The following is a 21414-nucleotide window of genomic DNA, read 5'->3' on the forward strand; positions in this document are numbered from 1 at the left end:
TTACACTGATTGAGTTAACCTCGAAGTAAGTTCGAAACTTGTGTAACGAGATACTAACTCAACGATAATATATTTTATAATACTTAGATAGATAAACATCCAAGACCCAGACCAATCAGAGAAAGTTGGTTTTTCATCATGCCCTGACCGGGATTCGAACCCGGGACCTGCGATGTCACAGACAAGCGTATTACCGATGCGCCACAGAGGCCGTCTAAAAGCTCATCCAAATAGCTCCAAACCTCAACTTTTTGCACGAACCGTCTATACTTTGAGTTCTCTATCATCACGGCTATAAAATAATACTGCCGTAAAACAAACGGCCCTTATCTGAAGTCAACGGCCGGTGGTAGCTCGCCGTGCCTTCCGTTCCGAAGCGTCCCACATAATGGCACCTGATTACACCTGTCACAGGCTGAAATTACAACGTTGCAAGGTCTTTGCCCACCTGGACGCGGCGTACGGTCAACGGCTGAGACATGACACCCTGAATGTAGTTGGCTAGCCGTGCCCGCGGTTATATTGGTCGTCATCATGGAAGCCCTCAAGGATGAATTTTCCCCGTTTTTTTTTTCACTTTTTCCTTTATTTCTTCGCTCCTAATAGTTGCAGCGTGATGTTAGCCCTAAGGCCTTCCTCGATAAATGGTCTATTTAACGCAAAAAGAATTTTTCAATTCGAACCAGTAGTTCCTGAGATTAGCGCGTTCAGACAAACAAACAAACTCTTCAGCCTTATAATATTAGTATAGATAGTGTGCGTCAGCTAAAGGACTAGCAAACTTCGAATTTTTCTTTTAGGCGTTGGAATAGCAACTCAAACACAGCTGAGAGAGGCTTTTCAGCCTTTTCGAGACTGTTGGCTCAGTGTGCCCCGTGAGGGATAAAGGCGTGACTATATGATGTATGTTTACAACAGTTACAATCTCACAACTTTCACCAAACGGTTCGTGATAAGAGCTGTTTGAAACAGAGACGGTAAAACGCAATTAATGCATCGTGAAGGCGATTATTGGCGAAGGTGTGCCATGTGGTTCCCGGCATCATTACAAAAAAGAATAGGACCACTCTTTCCCATGGATGTCGTAAAAGGCGACTAAGGGATGGGCTAACCAACTTGGGATTCTTTTTTAGGCGATGGGCCGGCAACCTGTCATTAGTTGAATCTCAATTCTATCATTAAGCCAAATAGCTGAACGTGGCCATTCAGTCTTGAAAGACTGAATGGCCACGTTCGGCTCGGTTACGGCTCTGTCTACCCCGCAAGGGATATAGAGGTGACCATATGTATGTATGTATGAAGGCGATTATTACCGGTGTGACTTCGGCGTGACAACTCCGGCGGTGGATTGCAGTAAAAACGGACGTAATCTGAACTGGTTAACTTTTTGCCACGGACAATTACTTAATCACGCAATTCACAATGAAACCAACCCATATTGGATCATGGTAAAAGCTGAATTAGGTGTTACAATAGTTCGTATCGTGAACCATTTGGTGAAAGTTGTAATAATGTTACTGTTTTAAAGACAGTTAAGTGTTATTGAAAAGAAAGCAATCTTTCTCAGTTAAGTCACAGTGGGAATTCCCAGCCCCGGAGTCATTCCATTGGCGGGTGTTTATAACCGTTGTCAGTTACCCGGAAGGACCAACAAGATGACTCACTGTCTCGTGGATATGGACGGCGTTTACCTGAACCGCCTGACGTGACGTCACCGCGTGCCGAGCGCGCCCGCGCCGATTGTTTCACAACACTGATTCATTCATGTGTATATTGTAACGCCGCCAGCATTCTTTCCTAACTATAAGCAACATTGCTAAGTTAGAATCCCTTGCGGCGTAAACAGAGCCGACAATCTGTCAGTCACCATTTGAATCTCATTTCTGTCATTGAGCCATACAGCTGAAGGTGGACTTTCAGTTTCAAAACTTTAGGCTCTGTTTATAATGGTAGAATTTACACCAAAACCAAAACCAAAATTAAGATCAAAACCAAAAATGATGGGGCACTTGAAATCGTTCTCACGATTAAAAAAAAAAACGTAGCAAGTGGCCGAAACCTTGCATTTCTAAGAAAAAGGGCAAGTGCATAAAAATGTATAGTATACATACAATAAAATCACGTCTATATCCCTTGCAGTTGCTTGTTGGGTACATGGAGCCAACAGTCTTGAAAGGCCACGTTCAAATGTATGGCTTAATGATATAGTACTTGAGAACTAAATAGTAATAAGTTGCTAGATAGCTCATCGCCTAAAAGAAGAATCACAAGTTTATTAGCCTTTCTTTAATCGCCTTTTACAACATCCATGGCAAAGAAATGGAATGATCATACTATTTTACTATTGGTGCCAAAAACCACACGGCAAAAACATGTGAGTAGTCACAAAACAAACTTTCTTGACGCTTTATCTCCAGGTTATAACTTTGTGAGGATAACATCAATGAAAATGAACAGTACCTAGGTAACGGTCTATTGTTGCTGGAAGTAAGTCTTCAATCTGCAACTGTGCTGTACGGTGATAGGGTTCAAGTTAGCGTGCTGTGGCATCAAGATTGATTCACACGCCGCTATGCCTATTTCTCTGAGCCGCTGCTGACTTTCAGCGGTTCTACTGACTGTTTGTTTTTGAACTTTTTCGTAGTTATTGTAGCAGAATACTGTTAGGTAGTATTTTAGGCCGTATTTAGTGCCGTGTGGTTCCCGGCACCAATACAAAAAAGAATAGGACCACTCCATCTCTTTCCCGTGGATGTCGTAAAAGGCGACTAAGGGATAGGCTTACAAACTTGGGATTCTTTTTTAGGAGATGAGCTAGTAACCTGTCACTATTTGGATCTCAATTCTATCATTAAGCCAAATAGCTGAATGTGGCCATTCAGTCTTTTCAAAACTCTTGGCTCTGTCTACCCCGCAAGGGGATATAGACGTGACCATATGTATGTAGTATTTTAGGCGGTCGTGGTGGAATGCTTTGCGATCTCGTGCTGCCTTCGTAATGGGAAGGGCACAAGGATGGGTTTTAATGGGTAGGCTGGTTCATTACGTGCCAGGAGTCCCACACTCTCCCGGGTGAAGATCTGGGTAGTCGTTCTTAAATAGGACATCCACTTCGATGATTAAACAGGGCAGTATTTTCGGAACTTAAATGTGGAATCTTTTGATAGGAAGCTTTTTAGTCCTACTAGAGGCCGCCCGCGACTTCAGCCGCGTGGAAACCCAATCACAACTTAACAATCAATCCCGCGGGAACTCCGGGATAAAAAGTAGCCTATATGTTATTCTGGGTCTTCAGCTACCTACATACCAAATTTCATCGTAATCGGTTCAGAAGTTTTTGCGTGAAAGAGTAACAAACATCCATACTGACATACAAACTTTCGCATTTATAATATTAATAGGAGATAGGAAGCTTTTTAGTCCTACTAGAGGCCGCCCGCGACTTCAGCTGCGTGGAAACCCAATCACAACTTAACAATCAATCCCGCGGGAACTCCGGGATAAAAAGTGGCCTATATGTTATTCTGGGTCTTCAGCTACCTACATACCAAATTTCATCGTAATCGGTTCAGAAGTTTTTGCGTGAAAGAGTAACAAACATCCATACTGACATACAAACTTTCGCCGTTATAATAGTAGTAGGATAGGATTAATAGGATATACAGCCTGAACCTATTAACTATGACACGGTTGTCAAAGTAATTAATAAATCTAAATTCAGTCTCCGCTTTTCTGTAAAGCGAGCACAGACCTTTCTTTTTCTAGCTTTTGGCATAATTTGTGTAGTATGAGAGCTCAAGTGTGTCATGTAGACAATAATTAGCCGTTATCTGTCCAACCTATTTCAAAATTTGCCGTGTGGTTCCAGGCATCAACAGAAAAAAGAATGGGACTACTCCATCTCCTTCCCATGGATGTTGTAAAAAGCGACTAAGGGATCGGCTTACAAACTTGGGATTCTTCTTTTAGGCGATGGGCTAGCAACTTGTCACTATTTGAATCTTAATTCTATCATTAAGCCAAACAGCTAGTAATTTATTAACGTTCAGCTGCATGGCTTAATGATGGAATTGAGATTTAAATAGTGACAGGTTGCATAAACGACAACATACCACTAGTAACAATGAGCTATGTAGCAAATCAAAAAAATATCAGGAAATTATGTTTTCAGTTTTTAAAAAATCTCACAGATACTTTATTTTATGAACTTTGAGGGAAGGTATGGTGAGATAAAATCTCAAATTAGCAACGGAAATTCAGTTAAATTAGTGCATGCAATTTAGCTTTGTTGATATTATCAATTATGTCGCATATCATTGAAGACCGGTTGGTGAATTATCAAAATATTGCGTTAACTGATTAAAATCAAATTAAAAGTATTATTCAATATTATGGGACATTTCGAACATCACTTAAAAATTGTTACATCTTTTGGTTTCACAACATTGGTTGACGTCGAATAAATTACTTAAAACTGAGTTTAGTGCCGCTTCCAAAGTGTCAATGCAGAAGAAACGGTTAAACTACACCGCAAAATTTTATTTTAGATATAAAATCTGTTTATTGCACCAAAAGAAAAGAAAATCAGAACAAGAAAAAAACCGGCTATGAGTGCAAAAGTAAAATAATGTTAACTTCACAGTTGCAAATAGTTGTACCATCCCAGATATGAGTTCCCAATTGCAACTAAGGAAAAAAATACAATCTATGCTAATATTATAAAGCTGACAAGTTTGTTTATTTGTTTGTTTGTTTGAACGCGCTAATCTCAGGTTCGATTTCGGATTCAAACTATTAGTTCGAATATCTAAATTATTTTTGTGTTGAATAGACCTTTTATCGAGGAAGGCATTAGGCTATATAACATCACGCTGTTACTATTAAGAGCGAAGAAATAATGAAAAATGTGAAAGAACTCGGGGTAAATTATTCATCCTTGAGGGCTTCAATGATGTCCAAAATAACTAGTCGCGGGCACAGCTAGTTAAGTAATATTCGTAATAATGTTCACCTTTTGTCATATTGTTACATTGCTTATCAAATTTTAATAAACATATAACGTGGACAAAGAGAATACATTGCTATAATAAAATCGATGATGAAAATTTGTTAATGGCAGTTAAATTAAAACAGATCGAGGAAGTATAATGGCGTGCAAGTAAATCACCTTCGTACAATAGCACGAACTATACCAAGATAACGTTGGTTCACAAGATTTGACACGGTGATCGGAGGGAAAGTCTCCCATTCGAATGCTACATACAACGCAACAAAAGACAAACAACGCATTGGCATTTTCACTGAAGTACTCGCGCCGCCGTCATAGAGAAACCACTTGGAGATAGCTGATAAAGTCGTGGTTTACCGTTGGCGTGTACACGAGTTAAAGTTATGGGAATTGTCCTCTCAGAAATTTTCGAAATACATACATACATATCATCCTGACAAACAGTTAAAGTTAAATCCTGATATGCACTCAAAGTGGTGTAATATCACGGATTTAGTGAATTGCGCAAGTCTGCTGTTAAGAAGTATGATGCTGAACTAGTCTGATCTCATTATGCAACTCACTCTGTTACTTGAATGGCTCTATACTCTACCAATTAATATGCTGTGGTAATAAATGTGCTGTCTCAAGCAGATTGCACTGAGAACCAAAAAACAATACAAGTTCTGATAACGTTACTTGCAGTGTACTGAACCTGCTATGCATTTGCGTTGCACGATCATTTCTCTACTGTACACTGTTTTTTTCGCTTATAAGACTCATAACTATTTACATACATACATACATATAATCACGTCCATATTCCTTGCGTGGTAGACAGAGCCAACAGTCTTAAAAAGACTGATAGGCCACGCTCAGCTGTTTGGCTAAGTGATAGAATTGAGATTCAAATAGTGACAGGTTGCTAGTCTGTCGCCTAAAAGAAGAATCCCACGTTTATAAGCCTATCCCTTAATCGCCTTTTACGACTTCCATGGCAAAGAGATGGAGTGGTCCTATTCTTTCTCTTCTAATGGTGCCGGGAACCACACGGCACATCCTATATTATTCCCAGCGGTTATACCTATTTCTGCGCACCAAATGTAAAGTCGTTTCGTACATTTTCATATAATGTACTGCTTTATAACGTTTCTCACGTTGCTGGGAAGGCAGACAATGCACATGGAACGTGTCGTCGGCTGCCACCGTAATGTCCGTGGAATGTCCAACGCGACCTTTTACATAACGCTACTATGGCCCATTAGATACAACTACATTTTCCATAAGTATATTGCATTCGTACATGTATATAATCACATCTATAACCCTTGCAAGGTAGACGGGGCCAACAGTCTGGAAAAGACTGAAAGGTCACGCTCAGCTGTTCGGCTTGATAATAGAATTCGGATTCAAATAGTGGTAAACTTGGGATTCTTCTTTTAGGCGATGGGCTAGCAACCTGTCATTATTTGAATCTCAATTCTTTCACTAAGCCAAACAGCTGAGCGTGGCCTATCAGTCTTTTCAAGACTGGTGGCTCTGTCTTCCCCGTTAGGGATATAGATGTGATCATATGTATGTAAACATGTCGACTCTGTAGGAACTGACAGGATTTTGGTGAGATTTCACAATTGTGGCTGTGACAAGTGTCGAGTATTGTGAATCTGTACTGTATACATAATATGTATTTATATTTTCATTTTTGAAGTTAATTAGTACGTCTCTATCTGAGTCTGTGAATTCGGAATCAACCCAACCTATTGTTAATTTATTTTCTACAGGATGTATTTTGAAGCGAAAATAATTAAGGGCAGTGATCCTTTTCTTTGTTATTCCATGGCCGATTTGATTCGCACTGAGAACAATGTACTCTTACGTTTCGTCATTCGTAATTTCGGCGAAAAATATAACTTAGATTGAACTACTTCCCGTGAATACAATACAATTTTAAGACATTTTTGCTGCCACATTTTTTAATAATTTTTTTTACCATCTTGTGAATGAATGAGCATGAAAACAAGCTATACTTCAGTCATGAAGTAAACTTACTTTTCCACTTTATTCTTTACTAGCTGTGCCCGCGACTTCGTCCGCGTTGAATAGTTATTTCGGGCATCATTGAAGCCCTCAAGGATGAATAATTTTCCCCGTGTTTTTCACTAATGCCATTATTTCTTCGCTCCTTATAGTTGCAGCGTGATGTTATATAGCCTAAAGCCTTCCTCGATAAATGGTCTATTCAACACAATAGTTTCTGAGATGAGCGCGTTCAAACAAACAGAAAACTCTTCAGCTTTATAATATTAGTATAGATTCAAAATCAGACCATTGGGTGTTACAGTTATCGCGCACGTTCAAAACGTCGAAGATTACCAACTATGATCACAATTGCTAAGAAGTGTTACGATACACCGCTTGACGATTGTCGATCTCGTGACGAATCGATTGTAACTCGATTATGGCTACTCTCGCCATCGCGGGCAGTGCGTGCCATCGCCGATAAAACGGATCGATGCGCGACAGGGAGGCTAGCAGAAGATATAAAAAGAGAATTAATTTGCCCCTCATGTGTCTGGCTGTGCCGTGTGGATACATACATATTAAAATCACGCCTCTTTCCCGGAGAGGTAGGCAGAGACTACCTCTTTCCACTTGCCACGATCTCTGCATACTTCCTTCGCTTCATCCACATTCATAACTCTCTTCATGCAAGCTCGGCGGTTTCGGGTACTTTTGACCTGACCCTTTACCAGGACGTCCTTAATTTGATCAAGATACGTTCGTCTAGGTCTTCCCACTCCGACCTTTCCCTCCACACTCTCCTTGTATATCTGCTTAGTCAACCTGCTTTCATTTATCCTGTCCACATGATTAAACCATCTTAACATACCCTTTGCCGTGTGGTTCCTGGCACCAATACAAAAAAGAATAGGACCACTCCATCTCTTTCCCATGGATGTCGTAAAAGGCGACTCAGGGATAGGCTTATTAACTTGGCATTCTTTATTTAGGCGATGTGCTGGCAACCTGTCACTATTTGAATCTCAATTCTATCATAAAGCCAAACAGCTGAATGTGGCTTATCAGTCTTTTTAATACTGTTGGCCCTGTCTGCCCCGCAAAGGATATAGACGTGATTTTATGTATAAACAAATGTATGTATGGCCATGACTAGGTATAACTAGTCTATTCAATATTCCATGTATTTTATTCTTCCTTTTACTACATGGTCTTAAATTTAGTCAAATATACTTTGTTTTTGGCGGAGAATTGATTCAACATTTACCCTAATGTATCCCATGCTTAGGTGTATAATGATTAGTAGGTTAATTATGATACGTATAAACTGCCGTCTGATGGCTTTGAAATACGATATTGGCCGTTGGTTGCACTACTGCATCTCATTTGCCTGAGAAATCTGCAAAAGTCATCGGCTCGGGAAAGCGAATACTGATGAGATGACTAATATTAACACGATAATGGCTGGCAAAGTATCAGTCCGTCTGATTCATTGTAAACTAGATTAGAAACTAGTTTACTTCAAAGCAATGCGACTAGTATGTTATAAGTTTTGAGTAGTTTACCATAATTATGTTTGTTATCATTCCAAATGATGACAACTCAGATTCATCCAGAATTGTTGATAACGCCTTGATTTTTTTATAGATGATAATTCCTTTTTAAACAGAATAGAAATCAAATCAAATCAAATCTCTTTATTGCGGAAACACAGGTAGAAAAGATGATACAAAACAGTTCGTGTCACTGTGATCTGTCTTCACAAGACGTACAATAATTCAGTCAGATAATTTTTTTCATTTTGAATTTAAATCATTCAATAATAAATAAAAATCAAAATTTCGCCTTAATTTATACTTAATTAAAAATAATATATATTTAGCAATAATGTCATCAATTAATATTTAATAAAAATAAAATATAATAATTATGTCACAATATCTTATAAAAAGTCATTGACGCTATAATAGCACTTATCAGAATAAATTTATTTTCACAATTGGATATTACTTATTGACGTCACATCACTAAAATCTAATTATATCTACTACCGCTTCCAAAGCGCATGTGTAAATGAGACTAATGATATCGTAGATAGCTCAGTCCCAACAATTGCCGAACGCACCAGGATCTTTGCCCTCAAATTCTAACGGATTTCATGTGTAGGAACATACCTGGGCAATTTTTATGTTAAAGTAAATTGAACTTTAAAAATTATATTACAGTGCACAATGTGGCTTGTTATCAGAGGCAAATACGTACACTTTAGGGCCCCCAGTTTTAGTTTCGCCGGATTTGCGCCCGTTCGTCCGCGACGGCCCACCGGTTCTGCACATTACGGGTTTCTTGTACTTCTTCACTCCAAAACTGTCCATTTGAAAACCGCTGAATATATTTTTTACGACAATGTAAGGTCGTGCTGTGATGTCGTAATGTTTGCCAATAATCGCGTTTTGTGTCCTCAATGTCACGTCATTTTCATTTTAATTATTAAATTTGTTGTTATTGTAGAATTACCTACCATAACTTATAGAAATTATTCGGTACTTAAACTGTTATTTATTAGAGAACCTTTACACCGTTAATTTTTATTGTTTCCTTGGACCGTTAAGCTATTTATCTTTTTTCATCCAAATCTAAAACTTTTAAAGAATAGTTAAGTTCGTTCGTTATCAATTAATCTACCGGTTCTTTTCTTGCGCTTTCTTTTTGAGGTTTTCTTAAATTGTCTCTCATAATAATTAAATATTCAATTGATTTTTTTGGTTTGTTCCAGCGCGCCTGGTTCTGACAGTGACAGCATGTGCGGCGTGCCTCGCCTTGGGGCACGCCGCCGAGCCCCTTGGGCCCTCCGACCGCCCCGAGGCTTACTTCAACGGCAGCTCCTACATCCACCTCACGAGGCCCATCTCACTCAAACAACTCGTCGGTCTCAGCTTTAGGACTTGCGTCGGTAAGATCATTAAACTGTTTAATTTGCAAAGCGAGTTGATGTTGTTGCATTAGTCATCTTGGAGTCTTTATTTAATGGAAATAGTTCGTCTTTGATGTTTCACCATTTTCAGAGATATTTATAGACCACAACACAATGTCGTTTGAGATACCTCTATGAACTCCCGGTGCATAAGGTTGACTGGAAGAGATTGCATTAGCGATAAGTCCACCTTTGTACCATCTCTGTCTGTTTTGTGCTGTTTGTATGTTAAAAGGTGCAATAAAGAGTTTTATCTATCTATCTACATAATTCTAAGGAACTACATGAGCACGATCTAAACTAAATCCAAACCGTTTGTTCGTAACATGGTGTTTACTTACCAAAACGTTTATAATAAATGAGGATATGACAGAATCATCAAATCGACATTATGCTAACGACGTTTTGTTGTGTGCACATTACGGGGCGCTCATCATCATCATCGTCGTGCTGACGGTGTCATTGGCACACGTAACATAGCGGGTGACCGTCACGACCGCCGTGCCATAATGTGCCGGTTTTATAGTATGAATTACCTACTGTAGTGTAACTTGAGGTGCTGGAAGAAGTTCACGGGACGCAAATTTTGATGCCAAACTTAAGAAACGTCCTTGTTTTTGATGTTGAGCCTTAACTGAGTCTCAAAATCCCTTAATTCTAATAATTAAGGGATTTTGAAGTCTTCGCTTGGTTGTTTTTAGGATCCTAAAGTCTCTTTGTGACATGATATAACTTTACCCTAAAAAGATTTGTGAAATACTTCATATGGTCAGCTTCTTGTGTAACATTGAAACTTTGATTGAAGCAATGGTTGTTCGTGTTTCTGTAATATCTTGCTACATCCACCCACAGGAAGACATGCGATTACCCTGTTCCCTAATAAAAAGCCATACGTTTGCAAAGCCCAGTATTCACCTAAAGATATGATCCTTTACCATAACTTAAGGTGATCTTGACTCATTCCGTCGATGTTTGGATCTATGTTAATCTCAGTCACGTGGTTGTAAGTTGATATTTTTTTCCAATTATAGAAGGGCCGCATTCAATACTTTTACCCGCTGGCCTTCAAATTGGACGTTTCGGACGTGACGTCTTGTGATTGTGTCTCGTGCTGCGCGGGATCACTAGTTTTATTTATCTTCTGTGGAGTCACATTTAATACATTGTAGACAATTAATTTTGTTTTAAGGCTGTCGCTCTTTTAGACTGTGACCATCTTTCTAGCAAGACTAAGCATGGATTTTTTTATAAATAAATTTGATCGCTATCAGTTGATTCAACACAAAATTTCCCTTTCCTTCCCAAATTATGTATCGCCCTCTTGAATTCATTCTGCAACCCTCGAAACATTCTTTAGCATTTATTCTCCGAGGCAGTGATTTAATAAAACAGTAACTGCTGCACTCCCGGTCATTATTCGAGGTTTCCTCAGCTCTTCAGAGAGCATTAAACGCGAAACATCGACGGAGGCACATCAATCAACTTCATACATTACGCAGCAATGTCAGCATTTTTTTCAGAACTACGGATAACCAAAATGATTTGTCATGTCATGTCATGCGCATCGAATAGGAATCTCCTGTTTACACACCATAGTTGATTAGGTAGTGTCTTGATTTGTGAGTTCAGATTGTAGATAACTAGTCACATAATATTGTATTGACGAAGAAATGACTTTAATGTCATCTGCATAGTCGAAAAAGAGATCACTACCGGAAATTATTTGAAAATTGTTTGGCTATTTTGGTACTTTCTCCTGTGGATCCTGCATCATTAAGCGAACTGCCTTGTTCTTCTTGGTTGGATGTTCTACAAAATTCCTTTACCAAGGGTATGCTTCTGTTTGTAGCGGACTTGAGAAGTTTTCTTCACTACATCTATTACTGTGGGAAATGGGTTCGCTACGTATTATTTCACCTGCAATACGTCCTATTTAATGTCATCTTGTGGAAAGTGCGAATGTACATTGTCTTGTATAGTCTTAGAAGTATTGTATATGTTAAACTTGTCATAACAAATTTTAAGTAGCTCATCGAAGCCTCTTCACTGGATAAATGTGTGGGGGGGGTTGTGACCCCAACTTCATCCGGCATGATTGTCCCTTTTGTCATAGTTTTATCATTAACTAGCGACCCGCCCCGTCTTCGCTCGGGTAGAATTTATACCTACATATAAACCTTCCTCCTGAATCACTCTATGTATTTTAAAAAAAACCGCATCAATATCCGTTGTGTAGTCTTAAAGATATAAGCGTACTTTGCTTTATATTATGTTGTAATTATACAATATTTTTTAATTCAAACGTATTATTCAGCACCTAATGAATGTGTATTGTTGTAGTTGCTATTGCAACAGCTGAATGAGACATGTACAAATGTCTCTTACGCGCTTATAAATGATAAAGCACGTAACAGAATCATTGCAATTTTATTGGATTTGTGACCCAAATATGAAAACGCTGACAACAACTTTAGTAGGTTCGCTCTAGAAAACTGATAATGCATGCACTAAGTTAAATTGCAGTTCATTTAAATCATGTGACAAGTTTATCAGCAGCGACGTAATGTCCATATTTCACGATGTTGCATACATACATACATATGGTCACGTCTATATCCCTTGTGGGGTAGACAGAGCCAACAGTCTTGAAAAGACTGATAAGCCACGATCAGCTATTTGGCTTAATGATAGAATTGAGATTCAAATAGCGACAGGTTGCTAGCCCATCGCCTAAAAAGAAGAATCCCAAGTTAAGTAAGCCCAATTCCTTAGTCGCCTCTCACGACATCCATGGGAAAGAGATGGAGTGGTCCTATTCATTTTTGTACTGGTGCCGGGAACCACGCGGCACGATGTGCTAGCCAAGTTACTAGCAAAATAACAGAAAGTATTTTAAAATCTGCCCAGCCAGCCGTATCGAATGCTAACCTAGTTCGTGCGGGCGACGACGGCTACCCCCCTGCGTTTGTCCGATATACTTAATTGTCGATGTATGAGCGGTGAGCACGCGATACCAATCGATATGCCGCCGGCGGCGAGACCGCTGACCCGGGCGGTGACGTCGGCGGAGATTTATCGCGTTACGAGTACTAGAGGGTTAACCGGCGTGGGTGTTGCCCGTTTACATCACAACACTCGAGAATTCGGATAACAAACACTGAGGTGCTTGTTGTCAGCAGGCCGTGGAACCTTTCTTTGTTTATTTTTGTACTTGATGTGTACTTTTAAGCGTAGCGTATTGGCAGTTTTATTAAATTTTATTAACAGTAAATACGGTTTGCAATATAGTTTTAATAGTTATTATCATACAGCTATTAGGTCTAATTAGCTTATTTTCTGCAAATAGCAATTTTTGTTAATAAAATAATATTTAATTGATCAATAATGAACAATAGAAATTTTATCGAATTTCAAGGGTAAGATTCTTAATCGACTTATTTGTATGTTTTTTATTCATCAATATGTAATGTTGCTATAATGTAATTAGCGATGTAGGTATATTGTTTCTCAGTTAACTGATTTGACAAGTTTCCATATAACACCTTGTTGAATATTACACGACATATTTAACATATCTCGTGTACCTACCAAATGTTTTCTCTCATTATTTAGAAAAGAAACTGTCCACATACAATCTTCATCATCTTCACTGCACTGTCAGTTATCATTTCACATTATATTCATGCGGTTCACTCTCATTTCATAGTTGACTCATCATCGGCTCATTCAACTTGCTCGGGCTCCCGAGAGGCAGGTACTGTCCGTCCTCGACTCTAATTAGCTAGCGGTTTTTCATTCACTCCTTTTATTTGACCCACATTCGAACAAAAACAGCTCTGAAACCTTCTTTGATTCCTTAGTATTTTCTAGAAATTTCGATGTAGTTAGTTAGAGGTAGTGCCCGGCACCAATAGTATAATAGAACCACCCCATCTCTTTCCCATGGATGTCGTAAAAGGCGACTAAGTAAGTAAGTAAATGCTTTATTGTTCACAAAAGGAGTACATTACATACTATACTATACATTACATACTAAGTGATAGGCTTATAAACTTGAGATTCTTTTAGGCGACGGGCTAGCAAACTGTCACTATTTGAATCTCAATTCTACCATTAAGCCAAACAGCTGAACGTGGCCAATCAGTAATCAGTGGCTCTATCTTCCGCGCATGGGATATAGACGTGAATATATGTATGTATGAGACCCGCTTTAGATTTAATCGCTAGTATAATTATGTTTCTTTGACAATCCGTTAGTTATGCTGTAGAGTTGATTGGCTTTTGTAATTATCAAGCTGTATTGTAACAGTTGTTGTAGCATCGGCTATTGTTCAGTATAATTTCTAATGTGCAACCTCTTTTCTTTTTCGTTCAGAATGTTTCATAACTGGCCAATTCTAAAAAAAGAAAAAGAAAATTTTTAAGAGTGTATTTGATTCTTTTTTACAATGAATAGAATAGATTTATTTTCAAAATTGAATACAAGGTATCACTTATTGACGTCACATCACTTAAATCTAATTATCGCTGCCAAAGCGCATGTGTAAAAGAAGCGGCAGAACAAACTACACTGCAGCATTTTCATCGGACTGCACATTGTCTACATTAAAAAACATGAATGAATGTAGAACTAATTATATCTATACGAATGTTATATCTAGTACATACCTACCAAATTGTTTTAAAACTATTATATTAATAAGTTCAGCGGTTTATTACAGTGCATATTTAAAGTTATACCAAAGTGCAGTTTTCATCATCCCCAGTTTATTTCCATATCCAAATTTTACCTTCCATGGAGTGCTTTACCGCCTTCAACAGCTACTGTTAGACCAATTACTGTCATTCACGTTGTAAGTGGAAATATGAGAAATGTAATGTCATTTCTATTAATAAGTTTTTTCTTTTTATAATTAACAATTAAATTAATAGACGCGAAAGGTTTAACTGATCTTTTGATAACTTATATAAGTAGATTTATTGATGAATTTATATTATTCATATGTTAAAATGTCATCCCTCATCAGTCATTGCACTCAGATTTCTTTTAACGCGGTGAAAATCCTTTTTGAAACTTTTGCTCAGTACCATCCAGAGCATGATTTTAATAAATATGTAAATTGTTTGCGGGTGATTTACTGAAATGTTTGGACGTCATACGATTTTAACATGATAATTTTATTTGTTCGTATTATAGTGCTTCGTCGAGAAGCAGTATCGTGTTGAAAAGGCCCATTTTTTTGACCATTTCTTGACACATATCGCTGTTCACAGGAGGCGAGCTGTTCTCCCAACGGTTCGAGCGGTACACGCTACACGTAACGGCTTTATACGAGCAAGTGGTGGTCTCTTGGGCCTTACCCACGCAGCCCACCAGGCAGGAGGCGCTGGCCACGGAGACCCTGGACAACCAGTGGCACTGGGTGGCGCTCAGGTACCGCCCCAACCCGCCCGCGCTGCTGCTCGAAGTGGATAAGGATGCTCAGGTTGGATGTCATTCAATTATCCAAGTACATAATAATAAAGAGAAAAGATTTGTATTTTTGTATGTTCGTAAGTAAAAAATCTCAAAAACTACTGGACTGATTTTCACGCAATTTGGCACAGATATAGAAAATACATTTGGGAGTGACATATACTTTTTTTTGGAATTATATAGGGAGGTTTAACAAAATGGCTAGAAGAGATAATGAAAATCTGTTTTGAAAAAAAAAACACCTTCTCCTTTACTACAAAGATTACGACGTAGTAGAAAAAATAATAATTAGTGTAAAATGAGTAGAATAGTTGTTTGAACAAATGTTTTTGGTTTAATTGAAATTGACGTGTGAAATAAAGACTTTAAACAACTCAATCAGGCAAACCACAGCTGGTACAAATAAGTTAATAATAATGTTTTTGAAGTAATTTAACAAGTGTATAGTAATTCCAATAATGGATTACAGTAAAATAAAGAAAATATATGGTGGGTGATATATTACTAGAAAAGTACCTTGTTGATAGAAACCGAAAATATGGTTCTAGAACAGAACTGGAACAGAATAGATCAGAAAAGGTGTCTATGTTTAGAAAAAGGTTTTAAAATTTAGGTAAGACTAGACCTAACTTCAAGTTAGGAAGCTGCAGTTAAAATGATGATTATTGTTAGAATAAAAGTTAGGCATATATCCCAAAAATGTCTATCGAACTTCGAAATGTTAATCGTATTCTTTGTACTTGTTTTTCAGGTTATATCCAACGTGACATGGAACCCAGAACTCCTGTCTCCCGGCGCGCTGGAGGCCGGCGGGGCAGAAGTGCTGGTGGGCAACGTGTTCAGCGGCTGCATCCACGAGGGGCCGCAGCTGGAGTTCCACGCCAACAACGCGCAGTTCCACAACGTTGTCTTCGGCCACTGCCCTCTCTCCACTGACGAATGTTAGTTCATTCTTCTCAACCGCTAGAAATCATTCCAAAGTTTTTTAATCTTCTTTTATATAATTTTTATCAACAACAGCGCGCGCGACAGGGTTTGTTGCTAGTAGTTCTAGCTCTAATTATAAATTTACTTAGTTTATGTGTATGAAATTATTGTTAATGTTATTCGACAGGCTATTTAACAGATTGATGAAAGACTCAATAAAATGTTATTTTTTACAGGTAAAGACGGGAAGGACGTTTTAAGAATACCGCCCAAAGATCACTGCTACAACGAGCCTTGCATGCGACATGGAACTTGCATCTCTAGACACGACAGGTAACACATTATCTAATTTAAATACAGTATTTTTATTTTTTGAACGTATCTTGATCAAATTAAGGACGTCCTGGTAAAGGGTCAGGTCAAAAGTACCCGAAACCGCCGAGCTTGCATGAAGAGAGTTATGAATGTGGATGAAGCGAAGGAAATATGCAGAGATCGTGGCAAGTGGAAAGAGGTAGTCTCTGCCTACCCCTCCGGGAAAGAGGCGTGATTTTATGTATGTATGTACATATTTTTGTTTCCCCAATGATATAATTAAGAACTAAAGAATAATAGAATTGTGAGCTAGTTATTTCTTCCCAAAGAGCTCAATATTTTAATCTTATAATGGTCAGATACGAATGCCACTGCACGGCGCGGTACACGGGCAACAACTGCGAGGTGGACGCCGGAGATCCTTGTTTGTCGGCGCCCTGCCAGCACGGCGGACGATGCCTGCTGGACTCGCGGGGAGACTACACGTGCGCCTGTACTCCTAGATACCACGGTGGGTGTTCTGTATGTGATAGGTTTTGGAGATCATAGCCATTCTCACGGGTGACGATTTGAAACAATGGGGGTTGGATGAATCTTGAACAGAGTCTGTTATTCACTCCAGAATTGGGTCGAAAAAGTATCTGTAGATATTTTCAACACGAATGTTGTCTTCAACGAAGGAGTTTCTCATTCAGTCAAAACTTCGCATTTACGACCTTACGATGTATTTATAAACCTACTCTTTTTATAAATTACGTGGTCACAAAAGAAACCCGTCACTATATGTACAAAATAATATATATATAACATTTATTTCCAGGAACTCATTGTGAATTAGAAGTTTCCTTGGACCCTGTCTGCGTGGCGGGTCCATGCCGCAACAACGGAAGCTGCAGCGTGCCGCCCGGGGCAGACTCCTATGTCTGCGCTTGCGTGCCTGGTAAGTATAATAAACTTTACGGAAGCTTCTGATAATGTAGAAATGTAACACAATACTAGATAGTAGATCAAATTTGATTGGCTTTGCTACTCATTGTATTCGTAAAAACATTACGAGCTATATCACCTTCATTTGATCAACTTCGGCTTTGAAACCTAACCCCTATAACAGTTTATACATGGTGTTTCTCAGGGCAGTCACTTCGGCCCTCTGTTGTTTATACCGTTTATTGTTACAATTACCACAGGTTACACCGGACGTAACTGTGAGATCGACATCGATGAATGTGCGACTGCTGAGACTGCGTGTCTGCACGGCGGACGATGCGTGGACGCCGTCAATAACTACACCTGCGACTGTTCCAACACTGGTAATTATTATTTTGAATTTAGTTCTGTCGAAAGCAACTTAGTGATGCAAGAATCACAGCTATTGCTAGTGCCAAGTGAATCATTTCGTCTTCTTCGCTCTGGAAGCGGTAATAGTTATAATTAGATATAAGTAATGTGACGTCAATAAGTGATACCTATTGTTCAATTTAGAAAATAGATCCGTTCTATTCTATTCTAAACTCTGTACAGGCTACACGGGCGCCCGCTGCGAGACGAACATTAACGAGTGCGAGAACGAGCGCGCCATCTGCGGGCACGGCGCCTGCTACGACACGTACGGCGGCTACGTGTGCGCCTGCCAGCCCGGCTACACCGGCGAGCACTGTCATAGGGTGAGTGTGTGTGTGTGTGAGAGAGATAGCAACACAGTGGTGAGATAGCGACCGGGACTGAAGCCAGGAGGAAGAAGACTGTGAACCGATAAATAGTATACGCGCATCACCGTTTTATTGTGTTGTCCATGTGATAAAACAATGCTATAATTGTCAATGTGGCGGGAGCGATGATTCGGCTCGACTGCCACCAAAGGGAAGATCTTCCGTCAGGCTGCTGTGACGCCTGGGGAACCGCGCGACAGACGATGTTGTGTCGGAGGTTGTATTGTATATATATATATATATAGCTCAAATCCGTGAAATCTTTGCTTGCGCGATTTAGGTTGTTCGCTTGTTTTGATTGATAGCGCCCCTAATTTTATTTTTTTTCTTGTGATTTGTGGCGTGTACCTACATTTCGTAACAAGCTGTATATTACTTTATTTGTATCGTGTTGCCGTACGGTTTTCGGTACCAATAAAAAAAAGGACCACTCCATTTTGTTCTCGTAGATGTTGTAAAAAGCGATTAAGGGATAGGCTTTACAGCATTATGCTGAGAGGGTATTTTCGGGAGAAAAAACATGTAGTATGGTGATACTACATGTTTTTTTTTGTACATAATATTTGTTTTATTTTGTCTTTTTGTTATGGTGTTTTATGAATAAATTCTTTTTATTTTTACTTTTAATATAGGGATAGGGTTGCTAGCCTACCGCCTATAAGAAGAATCCCAAGTTTATAAGTCTTTCCCTGAGTCGCTTTTATTAATTGTTTCCCGGTGTTTGTGGTGTAACTGTAATGTTTCCGTCGGCCGGTCAGATGTCGGCGTGCGCGTCGGGCCCGTGCGGCGCGGGCGGCGCGTGCGTGGAGGAGGGCGCGGGCGGCGGCTTCCGCTGCGTGTGCGCGCGCGGCTGGGCGCCGCCGCTGTGCGCCGCGCCGCTCGCCGCCCCGCCCGCCGCCGCGCCCGCCGCGCCGCCCGCCGCCCCGCCGGCCTGCGACGCGCCGTGCCCGCCGCGCTCGCACTGTGCGCACTATAAGGACCTGCATCCGGGTACGTGCTCTTGCAGCGACGGGGAAACCGGAGCGTTGACACATATATACATACATACATATGTACTTAAAATCACGCCTCATTCCCGGAGATCCCTCTCCCCTCAGAGACTACCTCTTTCCCCTTCATAACTCTGTTCACGTTGACACAATTAGTTGTATAAATATGATCCAGTATGGGTAGGGTTCTCTTGCAAAATTGTGGAATTTGGATGACAGTCGCTTCGTGTGAAAACTTGACTCGCCCAATACAGGGTTAGTGGTACCCATAGTGGGCTCTCGTCCATGAGATGAGATTATAACGACAGGAGAATGAAGAAAAATAAATATACACACATATATAGCTACACAGATTGAGTTAACCTCGAAGTAAAATCGAGACTTGCATAAGGTGATACTAACTATTTTCTAATAAATATTTATATAAATAAATATCCAAGATCCAGGCCAATAAGAAAAAGTTCGATTCTCATCATAAAAAAGGTCAATATTTATACTCGATACTTTTATTTCAATTCAATTCTTAATTGTTTCCATGGTATTAAATGTTCAAATTTTTTTACAAAATGTCAGCATTGAACCTTGATTAATTGACAACCCTGAAATGTAACATTAACACCTTGTTACAATACTTCAATAATTTTAGACATCCCCACCACGGTGACGGGCATCATGGCGTCCAAACAGGCCGTCTGCGTGTGCGACCACGGATATTACGGTAAATAAATTTAATATATAAATCGCTTAAACTGAGATTTTCTTAAACTTGATAGAATAGAATAGATTTATTTTCAAAATTGGATACAAGGTATCACTTATTGACGTCACATCACTTAAATCTAATTATAACTACTACCGCTTCCAAAGCGCGTATGTAGCTTCAGAAGCGGCGGAACAAACTACACTGCAGACGAATGCAAATTGTGAACTAGTGCCCTCATTAGACAGGTTTGCTTTGTGTGTGTGGCCAATAAATACATACATCTAATCACGTCTATATCCCTAGCGGGGTAGACAGAGCCAACACTCTCGAATAGTCCTCTTAGGCCGCGTTCAGCTGTTTGGCTTAATGTTAGAGTTGTACGGTCGAGCCTCCAGTTAAACCGTGCCCCCCGACAGGCGCCCCGGGCTCCGCCCCCAACTGCAGCGCGGCGGAGGCGGCGTGCGAGGCGGGCGTGTGCGCCAACGGCGGCGTCTGCACGCAGCTGCCGGACGGATTCAACTGCAGTTGTCCAGCCGGGTATAGAGGTATGTTGTTTATATATATATATCCTATCCTACTACTATTATAAAGGCGAAAGTTTGTATGGATGTATGGATGTTTGTTACTCTTTCACGCAAAAACTACTGAACCGATTACCATGAAATTTGGTATGTAGGTAGCTGAAGACCCAGAATAACACATAGGCTACTTTTTATCCCAGAGTTCCCGCGGGATTGATAGGGTTTCCATGCGGACGAAGTCGCGGGCGGCCTCTAATATATATATTATATATATATATATATATATATATATATATATATATATATATATATATATATATATATATATATATATATATATATATATATATATATATATATATATATATATATATATGTGTGTGTGTGTATTTATTGTGGCAAGTGGAAAGAGGTACTGGTCTCTGCCTACTCCTCCGGCAAAGAGGCGTGATTTTATGTATGTATGTATGTATTTATTTAAATTTTTGTGCCGTGCGGTTCTCGGCACCAATAGAAAAAAGGAAATTTGTAAACCATTTCTGTTATGTGGTTGTTGTTAAAGGCGACTAAGATGCGTGGGATTCTTTTTTTTAGGCGATGGGCTAGCGATCTGTGACTATTTAGGTTTCAATTCTATCATTAAGCCTTACAGCTGAGCGTGGACCATCAGTCTTGAAAAGACTGTTGTCTCTGGCTACCCTGCAAGGGAGTAATTTTGCCGTTTTTTCAAATCATTGTTGTTAATGCCTATGTTTATGAAGCATGTCTTTCAGTAATTTTTTTTGCCAAATTAC

General features: G+C 39.5%; 1 protein-coding gene across 1 annotated transcript in view; it reads left to right on the forward strand.

The window, feature by feature from the left end:
• LOC106132935 (protein crumbs) overlaps window positions 1-21414 on the forward strand; it is a 73282-nt gene that overhangs the window by 5758 nt on the left and 46110 nt on the right. The window contains exons 2-12 of the mRNA XM_060954684.1: window positions 9783-9959; window positions 15255-15466; window positions 16208-16397; window positions 16620-16716; window positions 17058-17209; window positions 17519-17638; window positions 17886-18008; window positions 18220-18362; window positions 19166-19397; window positions 20043-20114; window positions 20516-20644. Coding sequence (XP_060810667.1) covers window positions 9783-9959; window positions 15255-15466; window positions 16208-16397; window positions 16620-16716; window positions 17058-17209; window positions 17519-17638; window positions 17886-18008; window positions 18220-18362; window positions 19166-19397; window positions 20043-20114; window positions 20516-20644 — 1647 coding nt within the window. The remainder of the gene's footprint in view (window positions 1-9782; window positions 9960-15254; window positions 15467-16207; window positions 16398-16619; window positions 16717-17057; window positions 17210-17518; window positions 17639-17885; window positions 18009-18219; window positions 18363-19165; window positions 19398-20042; window positions 20115-20515; window positions 20645-21414) is intronic.

This window comes from Amyelois transitella, chromosome 4 (genome assembly GCF_032362555.1).
Source record: "Amyelois transitella isolate CPQ chromosome 4, ilAmyTran1.1, whole genome shotgun sequence".
In the NCBI taxonomy this organism is placed as follows: domain Eukaryota; kingdom Metazoa; phylum Arthropoda; class Insecta; order Lepidoptera; family Pyralidae; genus Amyelois; species Amyelois transitella.